Source organism: Callithrix jacchus, chromosome X, assembly GCF_049354715.1.
Source record: "Callithrix jacchus isolate 240 chromosome X, calJac240_pri, whole genome shotgun sequence".
NCBI classification, from domain to species: domain Eukaryota; kingdom Metazoa; phylum Chordata; class Mammalia; order Primates; family Cebidae; genus Callithrix; species Callithrix jacchus.
Genome location: NC_133524.1, coordinates 48,524,111 through 48,542,559, shown reverse-complemented (window position 1 = coordinate 48,542,559; position 18,449 = coordinate 48,524,111). Strand labels below are relative to the sequence as shown.

General features: G+C 51.5%; 2 protein-coding genes across 7 annotated transcripts in view; one reads left to right on the top strand and one right to left on the bottom strand.

The window, feature by feature from the left end:
• The window catches only part of SYN1 (synapsin I), a 45,714-nt gene extending 40,776 nt beyond the window's left edge, over nt 1-4,938 (top strand). Inside the window, exons 7-13 of one of the 2 annotated variants that reach the window (XM_035289371.3) lie at nt 146-288; nt 380-454; nt 552-654; nt 1,590-1,736; nt 2,076-2,163; nt 2,253-2,844; nt 3,887-4,938. In XM_035289371.3, coding sequence (XP_035145262.1) covers nt 146-288; nt 380-454; nt 552-654; nt 1,590-1,736; nt 2,076-2,163; nt 2,253-2,844; nt 3,887-3,914 — 1,176 coding nt within the window. In that variant the 3' untranslated portion in view covers nt 3,915-4,938. Of the gene's footprint in view, nt 1-145; nt 289-379; nt 455-551; nt 655-1,589; nt 1,737-2,075; nt 2,164-2,252; nt 2,845-3,848 lie in introns of both variants that reach the window. The other variant, XM_003735723.6, reaches the window with a different exon arrangement.
• Nucleotides 4,918-15,597, bottom strand: ARAF (A-Raf proto-oncogene, serine/threonine kinase). 5 transcript variants are annotated; one of them, XM_008989209.4, is made up of 16 exons: nt 15,540-15,597; nt 13,725-13,925; nt 13,458-13,561; nt 11,888-11,990; nt 11,647-11,801; nt 11,436-11,534; nt 10,042-10,198; nt 9,911-9,938; nt 9,691-9,836; nt 9,390-9,592; nt 7,872-8,048; nt 7,733-7,779; nt 7,104-7,222; nt 6,756-6,887; nt 5,804-5,938; nt 4,918-5,511 (listed from the first exon to the last, which is right to left on the bottom strand). In XM_008989209.4, exons 2-16 carry the CDS (start codon nt 13,818-13,820, stop codon nt 5,377-5,379), a joined length of 1,836 nt encoding a protein of 611 aa, XP_008987457.1. In that variant the 5' UTR covers nt 13,821-13,925; nt 15,540-15,597; the 3' UTR covers nt 4,918-5,376. The 5 variants fall into 5 exon arrangements, with proteins under 5 accessions (XP_008987457.1, XP_017824000.1, XP_008987456.1 ...); XM_017968511.3 differs by having other exon boundaries at nt 10,042-10,183; XM_008989208.5 differs by having other exon boundaries at nt 13,725-13,879.
• Between the last annotated feature and the right edge of the window lie 2,852 nt (nt 15,598-18,449).

Genomic DNA, 18,449 nt, shown 5'->3' with positions numbered 1-18,449 from the left:
GCCTGCTTGAGCGCCTTGGCATGTCCACCTAATTTTTGTGTACTCGCTTCACCTGTGTGTCATGTGTACATGCTCCCCCGGGAACCCCCACTCCCCATAGCTGCCCATTCTGACCAGGCCCCGATCCTTGCCCTCACGCTCACAGGTCAAGGTTGACAACCAGCATGACTTCCAGGACATTGCAAGTGTCGTGGCACTGACCAAGACATATGCCACTGCCGAGCCCTTCATCGATGCCAAATATGATGTGCGTGTCCAGAAGATTGGGCAGAACTACAAGGCCTACATGTGAGTGGAGAGACCGAGGATCTGGGTGGGGTCCCCTGCCTTGCCCCATGCAGCCCAGGCGCCCCTGAGCCTCTGTCCCCTTGTCCCCCAGGAGGACGTCAGTGTCAGGGAACTGGAAGACCAACACTGGCTCTGCAATGCTGGAGCAGATCGCCATGTCTGACAGGTGCGCAGCTGGAACTCAGGGTGTGAGGGGAAGGGTGGGTGGGAGTGCGGCAGCTCAGGTAAGAGACTGACAGGCTTCCCCATCCCTGTCTTGACAGATACAAGCTGTGGGTGGACACGTGCTCAGAGATTTTTGGGGGATTGGACATCTGTGCAGTGGAAGCGCTACATGGCAAGGACGGAAGGGATCACATCATTGAGGTGGGAGCTCCCAGGGGTCAGTGGGGTAGAGGGAGGAACAGGTGTCGGGCAGCAGCAGTGCAGACTGAAGTGCTCCGTGGCGCAGAGGTCCTCAGCCAACAGCAATGCGCTTAGTACACTGTAAGGTGCTGGGCGAGCTTTCGAAGGGGCCATCCCTTGCAATGGCAGAACACCTAGTAGACTCTAGACTGAACTTGCACATCCTTGGTGAATAGCAAAACCCTTATTAGACTGTAAAGTGCTCTGTGAATCGAGACATCCTGGCAAACGGCAAGGCACTTAGTATCCTTTAAAGTATTCTGGGAACAGCAAAGCATTTTGGAAAGGACAAGGCATCTAGAAAACCCTAAAGCAGGGATCGGCAAACATTTTCTGTAAAGGAGCAGACGGTACACATGGGCCATACAGCCTCTGCTGTAACTACTCAACTCTGCAAAAGCAGCCATAGATGATATGTTAAAAAAAGTTAAATGTGGCTGTGTTCCAATAAAACTTTGTTTATGGACATAGAAATGTAAATTTCATGCCACTTTCATATGTTATAAAATATTTTGATTGTTTTCAATTGTTACAAAATTTAAAAACCCATACTTAGCTCATGGGTCATACAGAAACTGCACTCAGTTCGAATTCCTTCTCATAGGCCCTGGGAAAGTCTCCTCCTCCAGGGCCTCCCAGGCACCTTGCTGACCCACCATGGGCACCTCCCTGACCAGGTTGGGCCCACAGGCCCTAATTTGCTGAGCCTTGCTCTGAAGCACCTTCTAAGCTGTAAGGTACCTTGAAACAGACAAGACTTCCTCACTGTGCACAATCAGTGCCTCAGGCACTGGGGCTTGGCAGTGGCCATGTCCTTGGCTCACTGGAAGTGCGGTGTTACTGCTGCCTCAGGCACGTGGCCTGCCTCTCCCCTCATGGATTCTTTCCTCCCCCAGGTGGTGGGCTCCTCCATGCCGCTCATTGGTGACCACCAGGATGAAGACAAGCAGCTCATCGTAGAGCTCGTGGTCAACAAGATGGCTCAGGCCCTGCCCCGGCAGCGACAACGGGATGCCTCCCCTGGCAGGGGCTCCCACAGCCAGGTCAGGCCCCTAGTGCCGAGCTAGTAGCTTGAGCTAGTGTGGGGTCAGCCATGGCTGTGCCATGGAGTGGATGATGTGTAGGCTTACAGCAGCACCTCTGCATACATCTGGCTGCAATTGCCAATTGTTTAAAACATTGACAAGCAGCTGCCCTGACTTCCCTTAGCACCTCCCTACCCCACCCCTGGGAAACAGTCCCCCACCCCACCACCCAGCATACACTCAGCTGCCCACAAATGGGGCAACACCCAGAGCACAGGGAACCTGTGTCATCATTGGCTGATGCTCCACTGGCTGGTAACTATTTTTAACCTCTCCTGCTCCATTCCTCTGCTACAGACTCCGTCCCCAGGGGCCCTGCCCTTGGGCCGCCAGACCTCCCAGCAGCCTGCAGGGCCCCCGGCTCAGCAGCGACCCCCACCACAGGGTAAGCGAGACGCAGGCGGCCTCAGTCCCCTACCGCAGCCCGCCATCTCTCACCCGCTCACTCTCACGTGCTCTCTCTCTGTCCGCCAGGCGGCCCTCCACAGCCGGTTCCAGGCCCCCAGCGCCAGGGACCCCCATTGCAACAGCGCCCGCCCCCGCAGGGCCAGCAGCACCTTTCAGGCCTTGGACCCCCAGCTGGCAGCCCCCTGCCCCAGCGCCTTCCAAGTCCGACCTCAGCGCCCCAGCAGCCCGCGTCCCAGGCCGCGCCGCTGACCCAGGGTCAAGGCCGCCAGTCCCGGCCAGTGGCGGGAGGCCCCGGGGCGCCTCCAGCAGCCCGCCCGCCCGCCTCTCCGTCTCCCCAGCGCCAGGCTGGTCCCCCACAGGCTACCCGTCAGACATCGGTCTCGGGCCCGGCTCCGCCAAAGGCCCCTGGGGCCCCACCGGGCGGGCAGCAGCGCCAGGGCCCGCCCCAGAAACCCCCAGGCCCAGCTGGCCCCACACGCCAGGCCAGCCAGGCGGGTCCTGTGCCCCGCACTGGGCCACCCACCACGCAGCAGCCTCGGCCCAGCGGCCCGGGCCCAGCTGGACGTCCCACCAAGCCACAGCTGGCCCAGAAACCCAGCCAGGACGTGCCGCCACCCGCCACCGCCCCTGCCGGGGGACCTCCACACCCCCAGCTCAAGTAAGGGGACCCCTACAGCAGCTCTTGCCTTGCTGTTCACAAAGCGGGCCCCTACCCCAGTAGAGCAGTCCTAGCTCCCATGCTCCTCAGACCCAGGTCCTATGCAGGGGTCACCAAGAACTCTCTCCAGCCTGGGCCAAGCCCTTTCCCCAAGCTTTCGAGCCTCCGGGCCCACCAGAGGCTCCACCCCCTCACCCCAGGAATTTGGTGCCAGAATCCCAGAGAAACTGCACTCAGTTCAAATTCCTCCTCATAGGCCCTGGGAAAGTCTCCTCCTCCAGGGCCCCCCAGGCACCTTGGTGACCCACCTTCGGCACCTCCCTGCTCAGCCCAGAGTTTTCCCTGCCAAACTGGCCCTTTCCCTCCCAACCCATCCCCAAAACTCCTGGCCTGGGTCCTAGTCCTCCATCATCCCGCTCTTCCCACTCCATTCTCATAGTTTTTCTCTTCCTTCACATCCTTCTGGCCCATCACAGTCTCCCCCAGAATCATCATCCATCTGCCTCTTCCAGTCCATTCCAACCCCCACCCCAGCTCAGATGTCCTCCCTGCCCTACCCAGCCGCTCTGCCTTAGGCTGACTTGCCCAACAGCCTGTCCTTGGTCCAAGCCTTTCCTATGCCCTCCTAGACATCCCACCCTTAGACTGGAAACCTCCCTGGCTCATCTTCCCCTTTGTATCAAACTAGCCAAGAATTCACAGAGAAGGTTCTGCCCAGGACTATTCCCATGAATCCCACACTTCACCCTGGATCCAAGTCCTCCCAGCCTGTCCCAGATCCCATCTTCCTGGCCCAGGACTCCACCCACTCCACCTGAGTCCTCCCAGCCTTGAGAACCTGTTAGGGTCCAGGCCCATGGTGGCGGGTGGGGAGGTCACAGGCACAGCCCCAGGATCAGAGGGGCAGGGCTGGGGCTGGGCCTGGGGTAACATTGTGTTTCTCTCCCCTTCCTCCCCTTCCTCTTCCCCCCTTCCTCCCACGCCTCCACCTTGTCTCTCTCTAGCAAATCCCAGTCTCTGACCAATGCCTTCAACCTTCCAGAGCCAGCCCCGCCCAGGCCCAGCCTTAGCCAGGACGAGGTGAAAGCTGAGACCATCCGCAGCCTGAGGAAGTCTTTCGCCAGCCTCTTCTCCGACTGATACCCCACTGAGAACCCCAAAATCCCTGGGCAACCCTTCTCTGGGCCCTGAATCCATTTCTCACTTTTGGAGTCTCCAAATCCCTTGAGAACCCATCTCCTGGTTCTCCAAGATTCCACCTCTCATTCCTCAAGATCCCCCAGTACTTTGAGAAACCTGACTCCTGGCCCTAAATCCAGTTCTCACATGTGGAATCCCCAAGTCCTTTCAGAAACCCCACTCCTGGTCACTTCAAGATCCGCTTCTGTTTTAGGACCTCCAGATTCCTGAAGACCTCCGCCCCTGGTTTCCCCAGAGGGCATACTCCTTCCTGGAAGTGCCCAAATACCAGGCAATCCATTGCAGAATCCCTTCCTGGAGCCCTGAAGTTCCTGGAAAACCCCATTTTTGGTCCCATATCTCTCCAACACACCTATTTCCCATCACAATTTTCCAAATCCTCAAGAAACCCCTACTGTTGAGCCCCTTCCCATGGATCTTCCATCTCTCTGAAGATCTACATCCTTAAATGCCACCCAACACCTAGCCCCACAAGATTTCCCCTCACCAGCTCCCCTCAAGCCCATTCAATACTTTGGGAGCTCCTCCCACTTCCAGGACCCCTCGGTTCCCCTAGGGACCCCCTCCCCCGTTTCCTGCCTCTGACAGCTGTCTTTAAATATGCAAATTCCACCCATCTTCCCAGAATCCTTTGCACACGGAAGTGGTCTCCCGCTTCCCCACTTTTGCCGTGATGTCTGTGTCTGTGACTGACGTGGCCTCCTCTTGTGCCGTGCTTGGCATATGTGGTCCTCGTACATCGTGCCGCCTGTGGTGATGCGTGCAGTGACGCTGTTTATGTGGTCCGCACCTCCGCCTGACCTCCACTCCTTGCCTGGATTCACCCCACCCCTCAGCGGCTCTGAACCCCAAGAGAAGAGTCGGGAAACAAAATAAACAAGCAAAGGCCCAGCAGAATTCTGTGCTTCTTGGTGAAGAGGGGAGTCCTTGAATAGTGGGGGAGACACAAAGGGGACCCCCCAAAATCCACATGGGGTGCTGGGAACCCCAAAATCCAGTGGAAGGCACATCAGGCATAAATTCCAGAGAGGTTCTGAATGGAATCCCTGCCACAAATCCCAGCCTTTGGAGATGGAAGAGCTCCCAAAATTTAAAAGTATCCCCAAAGCCAAGAGGAAACCAAATGATGGAGGAGGCAGGGGGCTCAGATTTTGGGGGGGTCCCCTAATTCCAGAAGAACCGGAAAGGCACATGGGGACTCCCTCATCTCCCAGGGTAGGGGATGGGGGATCCTGAGGCAGCATGAGGGCAGAGACGAACATTAAGTGGCTGGTGGGCAAGGCTCCTTGGCGTGGCGGGCTGAGACTGGCTCCCCGGTGGCTTGGGCGGGGCCTAAGGCACAAGGCGGGCTGCGCTGAGTAGGCAGGCAGGCAACTCATCAGCCTGGGTGCGGTGCAAGGAGGGTTCCGAGGCACTCCGCTCAATCTTGGGGAGTGACCGTTGCAGCAGCTCAATTGTGGCCAAAATCTGAGGGCAGGTGGGGGTGAGCAGGGGTGTCCAGGGCCCTATGGGCATCCCAACAGCCCCAGACCCCAGTCTCATGGGGAAACACACACACACACACACACACACACACACACACACTCTCTCTCTCTCTCTCTCTCTCTCTCTCTCTCTCTCTCTCTCTCTCTCTCTCTCTCTCTCTCTCTCTCTACCTCTGAGCTTTCAACACAGTTCATATTCACATCTGCCTCCATCTCAGTCTTCCTCCATCCCAGAATCCCCCACCTAAGATGTCTAGCCCTCCTACCCAGCCCACCTGGGGGAAGAGGGGCCGCTCCTCCCGCTGGAACTTGAGGCAGTCAGACAGCAGGCGCCGCATGGCCTTGGGGCAGTTGCTGGAGATTTTGCTGAGGTCCGGGGACAGATAGCCACGGCCCACCATAAAGATAATCTGTGGGTAGAGGAGAACAGGAAAAGGGTGATCTGGGGTCAGGGGCTGGAAGGCCCAAGGAACTCTATTGAGGGACTTGGGAGGTTCATTTTTGGCAAACTGGGGTACTGTCAGTATTGGGGTCCAGAGGACTCTCTGCTTGTAGAACAGGAATTTAAATTTGAGGTTGTCAAGGATTGTAGGTATCTGGGGCCCAGAGGATTATGGGTCCACAGGTTTCTAGGGGCCTTAGGGACCTGAAAAGTACTGAGTCTCAGGGAAACATGGAGTTCTGGGTCTGGGGAGTATGTACTTCTGTGGGGGTCCGGGGCCTAGAGGATTCCAGGTATCCCGGCCCTGGGGCCTGCTAGATATTCAAGGCCTGGGTGAATGTGGGTACCTGTGACTACTCCAGAAGCACAAAGGGGTTGTTTCTGGGGAGAAATGGGATCTTGGGAGAAATTAGATCTGGGCTTTGAGGACCTAGGGCATTCTGAGTACCCAGAGCAGAGGACTAGAGGCATCTAGGGGCACAGAGGGCTTTGGGGTATTTCAGGACCTCGGGATTCTAGGTATAGAGATCTGGGGCATTCTGGACTTCAAGGATTTTTGTCCCAGAGGACTGTCGATGTGAGAAGAGGGAAGTTGGAGTAGGGGAGACCCAGAGAATTGATTATAGGTGTCTGGAGCCCAAGGGATTCTGGGAGTCCTTATCCAATAAAATTTTAGGTTTCTGGGGAAAGTGTGGCATTTATCTGTGCAAAGGAGGGGATGTGAGGTATGGATGCCTGAGGGGATCCCTCAGATCAGGGAACTATGGGTAAGGTGTGGGGCTTACCTGGTCACGGCAGCCAATGTGGCTGTAAGGCAGTGAGCCAGTCATGAGCTCGTAGAGCACAACCCCATAGGCATAGACATCTGACTGGAAGCTGTAGGGGTTCGGGTCCTGCATACGGATCACCTCAGCTGCCTACAACACCAGACCAGGTCAGCAAATGGCTAGCCCTCAGTCCCAGATCCCACTGGCCACACAGGGTACAATCCAGAGCCACTCACACCAGGTAGGACATGAGGAGTCCGGACCTCCACACCTGGCACAGGCATCCCCATTCCTACTCGGCCCCACACACCCCAATCCAGGAGCCCACATCCCCACGTGGCCCCCATCAAGTCTGGCCCAACTCACCATCCACAGCACAGAGCCTGAGGGCTGCTCCAAGGGCTGGGCCCCGCTCCATCGAGTCTTCACCGTGGCCAAGCCAAAGTCACCAATCTTCACTGTGAGCCCCTCGTGTAGGAAGATGTCCGCCAGAGTCAAGGGCCACTACAGGGCCTCCTAATAGCCATGCCTCTCACCCTGCCTGTGAGGTTCCCATTGGTGCCCCCATACCACTCATCCCTCTGATCCTGACCAGGAGCCCCCTAATATCACACAAACTACCCACAACCTTGACGTGGGCAGGGAATGCCTACTAATGCCCCCCATACTCAGTGCTGCTGTGACTCCTGACCAGGAAGCCCCTCGAAAGGCACCTGAACCCACCATGCCTCTGATGCTGACCATAATGCCCTCCACAACTGTCACACAACAGACCTCCACCAGAGTCCCCAAGAACAGCACCTGAACCAGCCACACCTCTGACTTCTGACCAAGAGACTGCCGTTAAAGCCCCCTCGTCAGCCACAGGTCTGCTACCTGGCAAGGAGCTATGGGACACATACACATGGCCCTCCCTTATAATCCCCAGAACCCCCACAAGAGGCACCCTCTAAGCCCTTGACGCTCCCAACCCCAGCCCAGGGGCAGATAGATACTGTTAGACTTGAGATCTCGGTGGATGATGTTCTTGGCATGGAGGTAGCTGTGGGGGTGAAGGCAGGTGGTGGATTGGCTGGGGGTTACCTCATCTCCCCTACCCTTTCCCCCCACCCCTCCCCAGGCTGGGAGGCTCACTCCATGCCCTGGGCAGTCTGCCGGGCCACATCGATGAGCTGGACCATGTCGAAGCGTGTGTCGGCCACATGCAGGTGGTGGTAGAGGCTGGAGCCCTCACACCACTGTGTGATGATGGCAAATCCCGGCCGGGTCATGAAGCCCATAAACAGCAAGATGTTGACATGTCGCGTCTTCCTGCAGGCAGGGAGGGCAGTGTCAGAGGCGGGGAGGAAACATAGCGACTGTCACTTACTGAGCATCAGGAGTGGCACTGTTCTTCACCTTCTTCGGTCATTCATTTTCACCCTGTCTTTTGGGGCACTCAGGACCAGAGCATTGCCAGATTCCATGAATTTGTGAGATGTATTTACTGGGCTATGATTCTCTGCTGTGGGCTTATATGCAGAGCCTCCCCATCTGAGCCTCCCAACAAAAGCAAGAGGAATTGCTGCCCCCTCATGCCTACAGTAGCATTTCTAATCAAGAACATCCCCCACCCCTCTAACTCTGACCATTACCTGGGTCTGTAACCATCTCACAGATGAGAAGGTAGAATGCCAACCTTCGTCACTGATGTAACAACATAATATGGATAAATGTAGGGTAAAAACATTGGTGATGTGTGATTAGAGCCTGTTCAGCAGCATGAGAAGCTTAGAGGTGAAGAACTTGGAGTCTGGACTCACGTTCAAATCTAGGCTTCACCAGTTACTCACTGTGCAACCTTGAGGAAGTCATTTAACCTCTCTGGGTCTCAGGCTCCTCAACTGTAAAACTGATCATTATATTAGCTACCTTATTCTCTGTAACATAATTGTGCTCATTTGACAGAGAGGAAAAGCCCATGCTGACATCCCCAGAACTGGTAGAAGCTATCCAGTACTACCTGTAGTATATAGGTATACAGGCCCCCAGCCATAAATATGCATTTAGCTCACACAGAGCGAATGTCCACTGGCAGTACTATTATAGTTACTATGTGCTACATAGTAACTATAGCAGCAAAAAAGGGACACCTGGCTTTCTTAGCATGGCTGGATGAATACTGTATTGATTACATACTAATAGTAATTATAATAATAAAGCAATAATTAGATTCTTGTGATGATAATAATATTGTTTAAATCAAGGCATTAGAATTAGTGAATAATGAGAACCAACACTATAAACAGAACATTACTGATGTAGTTCAAGCAGAGGGGAAGGAAAGATGCAAGCCTTCCTGGTAATGGGGTTACTGCAATGATGGCCCACACCCAAACCCAGTTCACAGCAGGCAACTGAGAAGACCCACACTTTGGAGGCAGAGCCATTAATTAATAACCCAAACACAAAACAACTGCACAATCAGAGGTCCTGTAAACATACCCATTTCCCAGAGGGGAGAGGGACATCCTTCAGAGAGAAACAACTTCTGATGATGGTTTAACAACACAAATGCAGGTGATATCCAGGAAGCACTCCAAGCATGGCCTTTTCCCGGGAAGGGCCAAGGCCAGGGCTGCCACCCCAATCCATGCACACGTTCAACCTCACCTGAGCACCTGCATCTCGTTCTTGAAGGCTTGGGCCTGCTCAGCTGTGGGCTGGGACACCTTGAGCACCTTCACAGCCACATCGCCATGCCACCGCCCTCGAAACACGGTGCCAAACGAGCCTGTCCCAATCCTCTTCAGCAGCTGCACCTCACTGGGTGGTACCTCCCAGTAATAGCCTGAGTCCCGGTACCCCAGGTTCTTCTGTGGGCCAGATGGGTGGCATCTAAGAGGCCTGCCCACATCCTTCATCCCACATAACTCAGCCTTGGTCCCCCCAAAAGGTCCCCCCTTGATCATACCACTTTTTTCTTGTCATCAGCCAAGGACTTCCGCTCACGCTGCTCTGCTGGTGACTTGGAATGTGGGGACTTCCTCCCCGAGGACACGCTGACTGGGCTGGGGCTCCCCCGGGGGGCTCCATCTCCACCTCCTCTACTACTGGCAGCTGCAGTTACAGAGAGGATGTGAGTGGAGGCAAGTGGGGTGGCGAGGGCCAGAGTGCAGGCACGGGGGACTCACCATCAGTGCTGAAACTCTGGCCAGTGAGCTAGAAGAAGAGGGACAGGGGTCAAAAAGAGGGCACGGAGGCCAACAGAAATGACTCTCCCCTCTGTCCAGCGGTCCCCACGATTGTCCCCCACAGCACCAACCTGGATGAGGTTGGAGTCCATGGGAGCCGTGGAGCTGACCATATGGACGTTGGGAGTGGACGTGGAGCGGATGCGCTGCAGGGGAGCATTGGCTGGGGTGGGGAAGGGGAAGTGCTCCGGGTCACAGTGCTGGTTGCAGGGGCTGCCAGGGGAAAGGCTGTGAAATCACTGTCAGGAATCAGAGAACCAAGAAAGCCCCCCACCCCACCCCCGGCCGTAAACATGCATTTAGCTCACACAGAGCGAATGTCCACTGGCAGTACTATTATTCATTGCTTCAAGAAACATTTATTGAGTGCCTGCTGTGTGCCAGATACCATTCTAGGTGGTGGAGATAAAACTGTAAAACAAAATAACAGTTCTTGCCCTCATGGGGCTGAAATAAAAAAACAAATATATAATATGCCTGATGGTGACAGGTGCAATAAAGAAAAATAGTAAAGCAAAATAAGGAGACACAGTGTTCCTATAAAGTGTCAGAAAAGACTTCTCTGAGGAGGTGACACTGGAGTAAACGCCTAAAGGCAGGATAGCAAGCCACACGGATAGTGGGAAAGGGCAATGTATCATATTTTATCATTATATATTATAGTTACATGTATTCTTCAAATGTTATATAATATGCATTATCTATATTAAAATGCCAATGTCTTAAAGTATACATATTACCATGTTCTATGTTATACATGCATGTTATACATAGGATATATGCTAAACAGAAAGTTACAAAAATATGTTAATGTTCCCTCACTCTCCTGAAATGAAACTCAACGGTAATTAATCCACATACACACATTAAAATAATAATACCCTAACCTTATTTTATGTATTATATAAACACGTATGATGTTCTACATGACACACAATTATGTAATACAACATGATACAATAACATAAAAATACCATAAAACATACACATTATAAAATATATATTAGAGCAGTAATATATTTTAATATAGCTATAGTATTGTATTATTATAATATTAAACATAAAAAGCAATAAAAGGGAAGTAATTTATAAAACATTTCAAAAAGGAAAGGCTTGAGCATGGTTCTAGAAGAATTAGCAAAATAGTTAGATGCTTATATTTATAATTAATAATAAAAAGAATTATTTACACTGTACCAGATCCTGTTCTAGGCAATGAACATCTTAACTCATTTAATCCTCACCAGAACCTTATATGGTAGAAAGTATCATTATCCACTTTACAGATGAGAAAACTGAGGCCCAGAGAAATCAGGTGATTTGTCCAAGGTCCCAGTTTCATGCCCTTATTCACACTTGTAGGTGCTCAATAAATGTTTGTCAAGTAAACAAATGAATAAAGTATGGCTTGTGGTCTACAAGAGCCCCAGATCTTTTTCTCCCCCTTCAGCTAAGGCATCCCTACCTGGGACCCTGGGGGGTTAGCGACTCATTCAGGGGGCGGTTTGAGGGAGCCTCATGCTGTTTGGAGCCTCTGGACAAATCCTGGACACTGTGGTAGAACCTTGAGGGCATGAAGGGTATAAAGCAAGGGGACACGGATCAGCTGTCTGTAAGGGCCTTGTGGCTGGGCCTCTGTGCTCCCCATCCCCCCACCCACCCTAGGTTGGGCTCACTGTTGGCAGGTGGTACTCATGTCAACACAGACTGTGGGGACCTTGGAGGAACAATGCTGGTGGAACTTGTAGCCACAGGTTTGGCAACGGAAGCCATGGAACAGAAACTTAAGGCAGAAGTCGCAGAACGCCAGGCTGAAGAAGGTCTTCCGTACCTGATGCCACAGAGCAGGGAAGTTTAAGACCTGATCAAGGACACCCTTCAACCATAGTCGGCCCACAATGTCCACCCTGCACTCACAAAATTGTGCATGGTCAGCGGAACATCTTCAAGGACCTCGACAATGAGCTCCTCGCCATCCAGGGGAGCGATGGCTGTGTCCCAGGCAGTAACCGTCTTTCGTCTGCAGGGGGCATGGAAGGGAATGAGTGGGAGGGTGGGGAGGGGTTATGGGGAGGCAGGGAACTCCCAAAAGTCCCTCCAAGCCTGCTACCCACAGCGTCATGTCTGGCATGTTTAATTCTCATCATAGCTACTCTAGGAATTATTTACTATCCTTGCCCCCACTTTACAGATGGGGAAACAGGCTCAGAGGGATAAAGTGACTGGCCCAAGGCCACAAGTGTAATGAAAGGCAGGACTGTGTGAAGAGTCCATGCTCTTAAACGGAAGTGGAGAAGCAAATGAAACTAAACAACTACATCTCAGGAGCACTAAGCCAGCCCCTGAAAAGGGGGCTGAGGAGGCACTGAAATAACAAAGTGCAGTGTGTGAACTGCATACAAAATTAAGGAACCTCACAAGAGAGGAATAAATAAGGTCAGCAAGGCCCAACTCAGCAGACAAAGAATGGGGAAAATGAGGAAGAAGAGAGCTGATGAATTCATGAAATCGCGAAAAGACAAAATAGATGAAATCTGGGAGGAAGTGATGGAGCAGGGTGAGGACTTGGGGGCCAGGGGAGAATGAGTTGCTGACCTTACAGGCCAATGAATCAATGAAGTAACAAAACAAAAATTGGATGAACTCATAGATTAGTTGAACTACCATAGTCCTCCCTTATCTGTGGTTTCACTCTCCACGATTTCAGTTACCTGTGATCAACTGGGTAGGAAAGTGTTAAATTTAAAAATTGCAGAAATAAACAATTCATAAGTTTTAAATTGCGTGCATTCTGAGTAGCATGATGAAATCCTGCACCATCCCACCCGGGATGTGAATCATCCCTTTATCTAGCAGATCCACACTGTCTGTGCTACCGCCCATCTCTTAGAAGCCTGCTCAGTTATCAAACAACTGACTCAATATCATAGTGCTTGTCTTCAAGTGACTACCATTTTACTTTAACAATGGCCCCAAACCACAAGAGTAGTGTTGGCGGCAATTCGGACATGCCAAAGATAAGCTGTAAAGTGCTTCCTTTAAGCAAAAAGGTAAAAGTTCTTGACTTAAAAGAAAAGAAAATCATATGCTGAGGTTGTTGAGATCTACTGTAAGAAAAATTCTTTTATCTTTGGAATTCTGAAGGAAAAATAAATTTATGCCAGTTTTGATGTCATACCTCAGATGGCAAAAGTGATGGCCAGAGTATGACACATGCTTAGTTAAGATGGAAAAGGCATTATTACATTTATGGGTAGAAGACAAGGATGGAAAAAGTTCTGACTGATAGCAATTGGGTTCAGTACTATGTGTGGTTTCAGGCATCCACTGGGGGTCTTGGAACATGTACCCAGCAGATAAGGGGGGACTAAAGACTAAGGGAAGACTAATGGAAGACTCTGTGATAAAGTACAGAAGGAATCAGATGACTGAGGAAAGGATAGGAGGTGGGACACCCAGTGGGTAGGCATGGAGCTGCCACACTCACCCCTTGATGAGTCGGTAGACCACACAGCAGTCCTGATTTAGACCCCGCACCTTCAGGGCCTTGTCTAGAGAGTCGTAGACACTCATGCCATCCCGGACAGTTACCTGTGTGTACATGCAGATGTAGGGGTCCTCAGTGCCCAAGAGAGGCTGCAGCTGATGTTCCCATCCTTCTGCAAAGGCCTCCCCCAACCATTGTCACCCTTTTGATCCCAGAGTTACAACAGGGTCCATCCACAGCCCCTGCCATTTTGCTTCCATGACTCACCACTGTGCGTTGCTTGTTGGGCAGGTACACTTTGACGGTGCCCACTGCCCGGCACGGCTCGGCCCCATTGGCAGGGGGGCCCCGTGGTGGCTCCATGGAGCCTTACACTTTGTCAAGATGGGCTGAGGTGGGGCTGGGCAGGTGCCATGGGGCTCCTATGAGAAGGCAGACAGAAGAATTCAGATGTCCAGTAATGATCGTCTGGAAGCAAAGTGGCAGGGGACAAAATAAAATTCTAAGTCCAGGCTCCTGTCGCCCCCTGCAGCCTAACTTTCACACGACAGCCCAAGAGATCCTGCTCACATCTGAAGTCCTTCCAGTTCCTCCTCTGCTCAGACCCTCCTAGTGCTCATCTCACTCTTGAGTGCCAAGGTCTCAGGTTCACTGCACAGGGTAGGGAGGGGGAGGACAGGGATGGAAGGGCAGAGCATTCTATCCTGGAGGGTACAGAAGCACATAAGACTCTGTGCTTAGGACCAATGGGGAAGTCAGTACACACTGCACGGAGCTGTCAGGTACATAAGAAGCAAGAACAGAATGTCCTGTGTGTTGTTTGTTTTTTTTTTTTTTGAGACAGAGTTTCCCTCTTTGTTGCCCAGGCTGGAGTTCAGTGGTGCAGTCTTGGCTCACTGCAACCTCTGCCTCCCAGGTTCAAGGGATTCTCCTGTCTCAGCCTACCGAGTAGCTGGGATTACAAGTGCCCGCCACCACACCTGGCTAATTTTTGTATTTTTAGTAGAGAACAGGTTTCACCATGTTGGCCAGGCTGGTCTCCAACTCCTGAGCTCAGGTGATCCACCCGCCTCAGCCTCCCAAAGTGTCCTGGCTTTTTAACAGAGAACGGGGAAGTACCAGATACTGTGGTGAGGGAGGAGTTGCAGGCAGCGTGATGGGAAAGAGAGGATCATCAGATATTGATTACCCTTAGTTTGGGGAAGATGGAGCTTGCACCAAACATGTCCTTAAAGGGTACTGTGGGCATCCCTACGCCCTACAGTATAATGTTGATGTTGGGACCACAGACACCGTGTTAGGTGGCTGATGGAAGTCCTAAGACTCTATGACGAGGAGTTCATGGGGGGGGGGTCACCATACACTATGCGGAAGGGAAATGCAACAGGGGTCACTAGGGACTGTAATGAGGAGAAGGGCGGAAATGGAGATGACCAGACATGGCAGACAAGGAGCTGAACTGGGGTGGTAATGGTGGATCACCAGACATTGTCATAGGAAAAGGAAAAGGAAGGTATGGTGTTGAGGGGAGAAAAATGGAGGTAAAGAGGGAGCTCCAAAATCTTCCTTGACAACCAGTAAGGGGTCACAGGCATATTATGGGCGTAAACTGAATGGGGGATCATGGAAGGTGGCTACGGAAGGTTGGACCAAGGCGAGAATACTGACTTTCTCCCAGGGGGGTCAGACACTGATCCAGAATAAGGAAACTGGGAAGTGAACCGCATCTCCACGCACTACCCGTAGTTGGAAAGGAAAGGTCATCGGACACCTTAGGGGAGTTAAGAGGGTATCCCGGCACCAATCTACCGGGTCCCTCCTACCAAAGGGCTTCCGGCTTTGCGCAGGCGCACCACCACAAGCAGCGGGCGAAACCATCACCCGCTGCCCGCCGATTCCTGTTATCCACCCCACCCCCGCTGTCGACGATGGTCTTGCCCCGGGTCAAACCACTCCTCCGGTTCCGAGCAGGGGACGCCGGGACCCAGGCGCAGCCATCCTGGAGCTGAGCTTTCGGTCCAGGCTCCCTGCCCGTGCCCGGCAGCCGCTCCTGAAACCGAGCCCTCCCGGGCCCGCCCTCACCTGTCACGCCGCTACAGCCGCCGCCGCCTCCATCTTGGGCCTGTCTTCTTGTTTCCTCATGGAGTCCGCCTCCTCCACCCCTAGGACTCTCGCTGTTGGCTCTGCGGGACTCAGCCCTTCATCTTTATTGGATCAGGGTCACGTCTGTCAAGGTAAGACCAACGGAATGTGAGTCCTGTTCCGGATTAGGAGGGGCTGACTGAAACGTCAAGATCTGGGGCAAGCGCACGTCCTGACTCGCGCAGGCGCAGTTGTAGTAAGACATGCGTGCCTAGGGTTTTAACCCCAATAGTGTCATAGACGAATAAAGCAGGACTTTTTAAGGTCATTTGGGGCTAACCTTAGGGCTTTGGCATATGGACAGAGAAATCCTTAAGTACCCTTTTTGGGCCAGTGCCCTAAGCACCCTTTTATGATTTTCCTGTGTCTCAGTTTTACCATCTTTGAAATGGGTTGGAATCAAACCAAATGATTTGCGATGTTCACCAGCTCTGGAAGACTAGTTCATAGCCTTTGAGGACAGCGGTCTCTGATGTGGCGGGGGCTGGGGGGCTGGCCCTAGGAGAGGCGGCCTGCTGTCTGGGAGACTTCCTTTAGGAATGGGGTTGATTACGATTTTGAAAGACTAGTCACAAGTGGCCAGGTGAAGAGAGAAGTGCGGACCTGGAACGGAGCAGGACGCCAGTCAATGTGTGGAAGTATTGTAGGGTAAATACGGATTTTTAAAAATCTAGTTTCCCCTGGTTTCAAAGGAGAGAGAAACGTCTCTCTTTTCTTAGAGCATTTCCTTTAGAAAACTTTTAACTGTAAAATTTTCTCTGTCCATCCCTTTTAGATGTACGTATGTAAATCTTTTAAAAAGCCAGGTCTCTTGCCAGTTTTACAACTCCAGAATGTTTATCTTAAGAGCCTTGGCGCCATCTCTTCGAAATGTAAACATCAATGAAAATAGCACCCCTGTCTTTCCCTTTCTTCATGGGAATTTGATCTGCACACCTGTCTTCAAGTTATTACCTGCTTGTCATAGAGATAGGAGTTTTAGTTTTCCTAACACAGATAGCCACCCCGATTACCAGATGAATTTGGGATGAACTATGTGTACCAAATGGTGCTGTCAAGTTTCTAACCTGAGCACAAGTTACTGTTCATTTTGAGAACATGTTTGTAATGGGCTGTATCTGCCTGCTACATAAACGAATGAGATTTCTTTCCGTCTTTGAAACCTCTTTAGTAGATTGCTTGTGATGTGCATCACAGTCTGGTGTAATGCTTATTCAGTAATAAAACTTTTCATTTTTGATGGGCGTGGTGACTCACACCTATAATCCCAGCACTTTGGGAGGCCGAGGCAGGTGGATCACTTGAGTCCAGGAGTTCGAGACCAGCCTGGCCAACATGGGGAAACCCCATCTCTACTAAAAATAATAAATTTTAAAAAAGACCTGTAATCCCAGCTATTAGAATGCTGAGGCGCGAGAATCGCTTGAACCCAGGAGGCGGAGGTTGCAATGAGCTGAGGTCCTGCCACTGCGCCTGGGTAACAGAGTGAGACCCTGTCTCAAAACAAACAAAACCTTTTCGTTCTTGTCTACTTTGTGGAGAGGATTCATTGGGTTGACACAAGACCCTCTTTCTAATTATTTCCCCAACACTATGAATGGCCTGTTATGTTTGAAGTGACTGCATTCTCCTGTTTGGAAATTTAGCATCCCTCGGCAATGAAATGAGAAAGATCACAGGAAGGTCATAGGTGAAGGGGCCTCAATGTATTTCAATCTGTATTTATCACATGCTTTCTCTGCCTATAAGATGGAAGATAGAAGTTCTGCCTACTGGCTTCCCATATAACTTCCATTTCCCAACTCCCCTTTTCTGTTCTTTTCTTTTCTTTCTTTCTTTTTTTTTTTTTTTTTTTTTGAGAAGGAGTCTTGCTTTGTCACCCAGGCTGGAGTGCGGTGGTGTGATCTCGGCTTACTGCAGCCTCTCCCGCCTGGGTTCAAGCGATCTCCTGTCTCAGCCTCCTGAATAGCTAGTACTGTAGGTGCCTGCCACCACGCCTGGCTAATTTTTGTATTTTTAGTAGAGATGGGGTTTTACCATGTTGGCCACACTGATCTCAAACTCCTGACCTCAAGTGATCCACCCACCTCAGGCTCCCAAAGTACTGGGATTACAGGCTTGAGCCACTGCACCCAGCCCCAACTCCCCTTTTCTATTCGGATCTTCATCATTTAATGGCTGAAAAAAAATTTTTTTAGAGACAGGGTCTCACTATTTTGCCCAGGCTGGTGTCGAGCTCCTGGCCTCATTTTCCCAACACTCTAGGATTACAGGTGTGAGCCACCATGCCCAACTCCAATGGCTAAAATTAAAAAGACTGACAATAATACATGTTGATGAGAATGTAGAGCGGTTGGAACTTTCATACATGGCTATTGGGAATGTAAAGTGGCACAAGCACTTTAGAAACAGTTTGGCAGTTTCATATAAAATTAAACATAGACCTGCCATGCAATCCAGCAATCTCACTCCTAGGTATTTACTCCAGAGAAATGGAAACACATGTCCATTGGTGTGCTGGTAAATGTTTAACAACCAACTCTCCAGGAAGAAAATAGCTCTAATTTGAACTGTCCCCATGGCTTATTTCAGGCTACCAAGATGACAGTCGCTGAACCAGATTTAAAAGAGATGCACAATATCCACTCTGGTGAGCCAGCTGCAGCATGCTACTACTACAGTTTGTCTGCACAAAAACTTGTATGCAAATATTCAGATTAGTTTTCTTCATAATAGCAAAAAACTGGAAACAGCCCAGGTGTCCAGAAACAGAACTGACAAAGAAATACAACAGTGAGGCCACGCGCAGTGGCTCACGCCTGTAATCCCAGCACTTTGGGAAGCCATGGT

Excerpts from the sequence above, each read along its gene's own strand:
- ARAF (XM_008989209.4), bottom strand. The coding sequence starts at position 13,820 with ATGGAGCCACCACGGGGCCCCCCTGCCAATGGGGCCGAGCCGTGCCGG. Across the intron at positions 8,049-9,389 it reads AACGAGATGCAGGTGCTCAG|GAAGACGCGACATGTCAACA; the intron begins GTGAGGTTGAAC and ends CCCTGCCTGCAG. Across the intron at positions 5,512-5,803 it reads AGCGGCCCCTCTTCCCCCAG|ATTTTGGCCACAATTGAGCT; the intron begins GTGGGCTGGGTA and ends ACCTGCCCTCAG.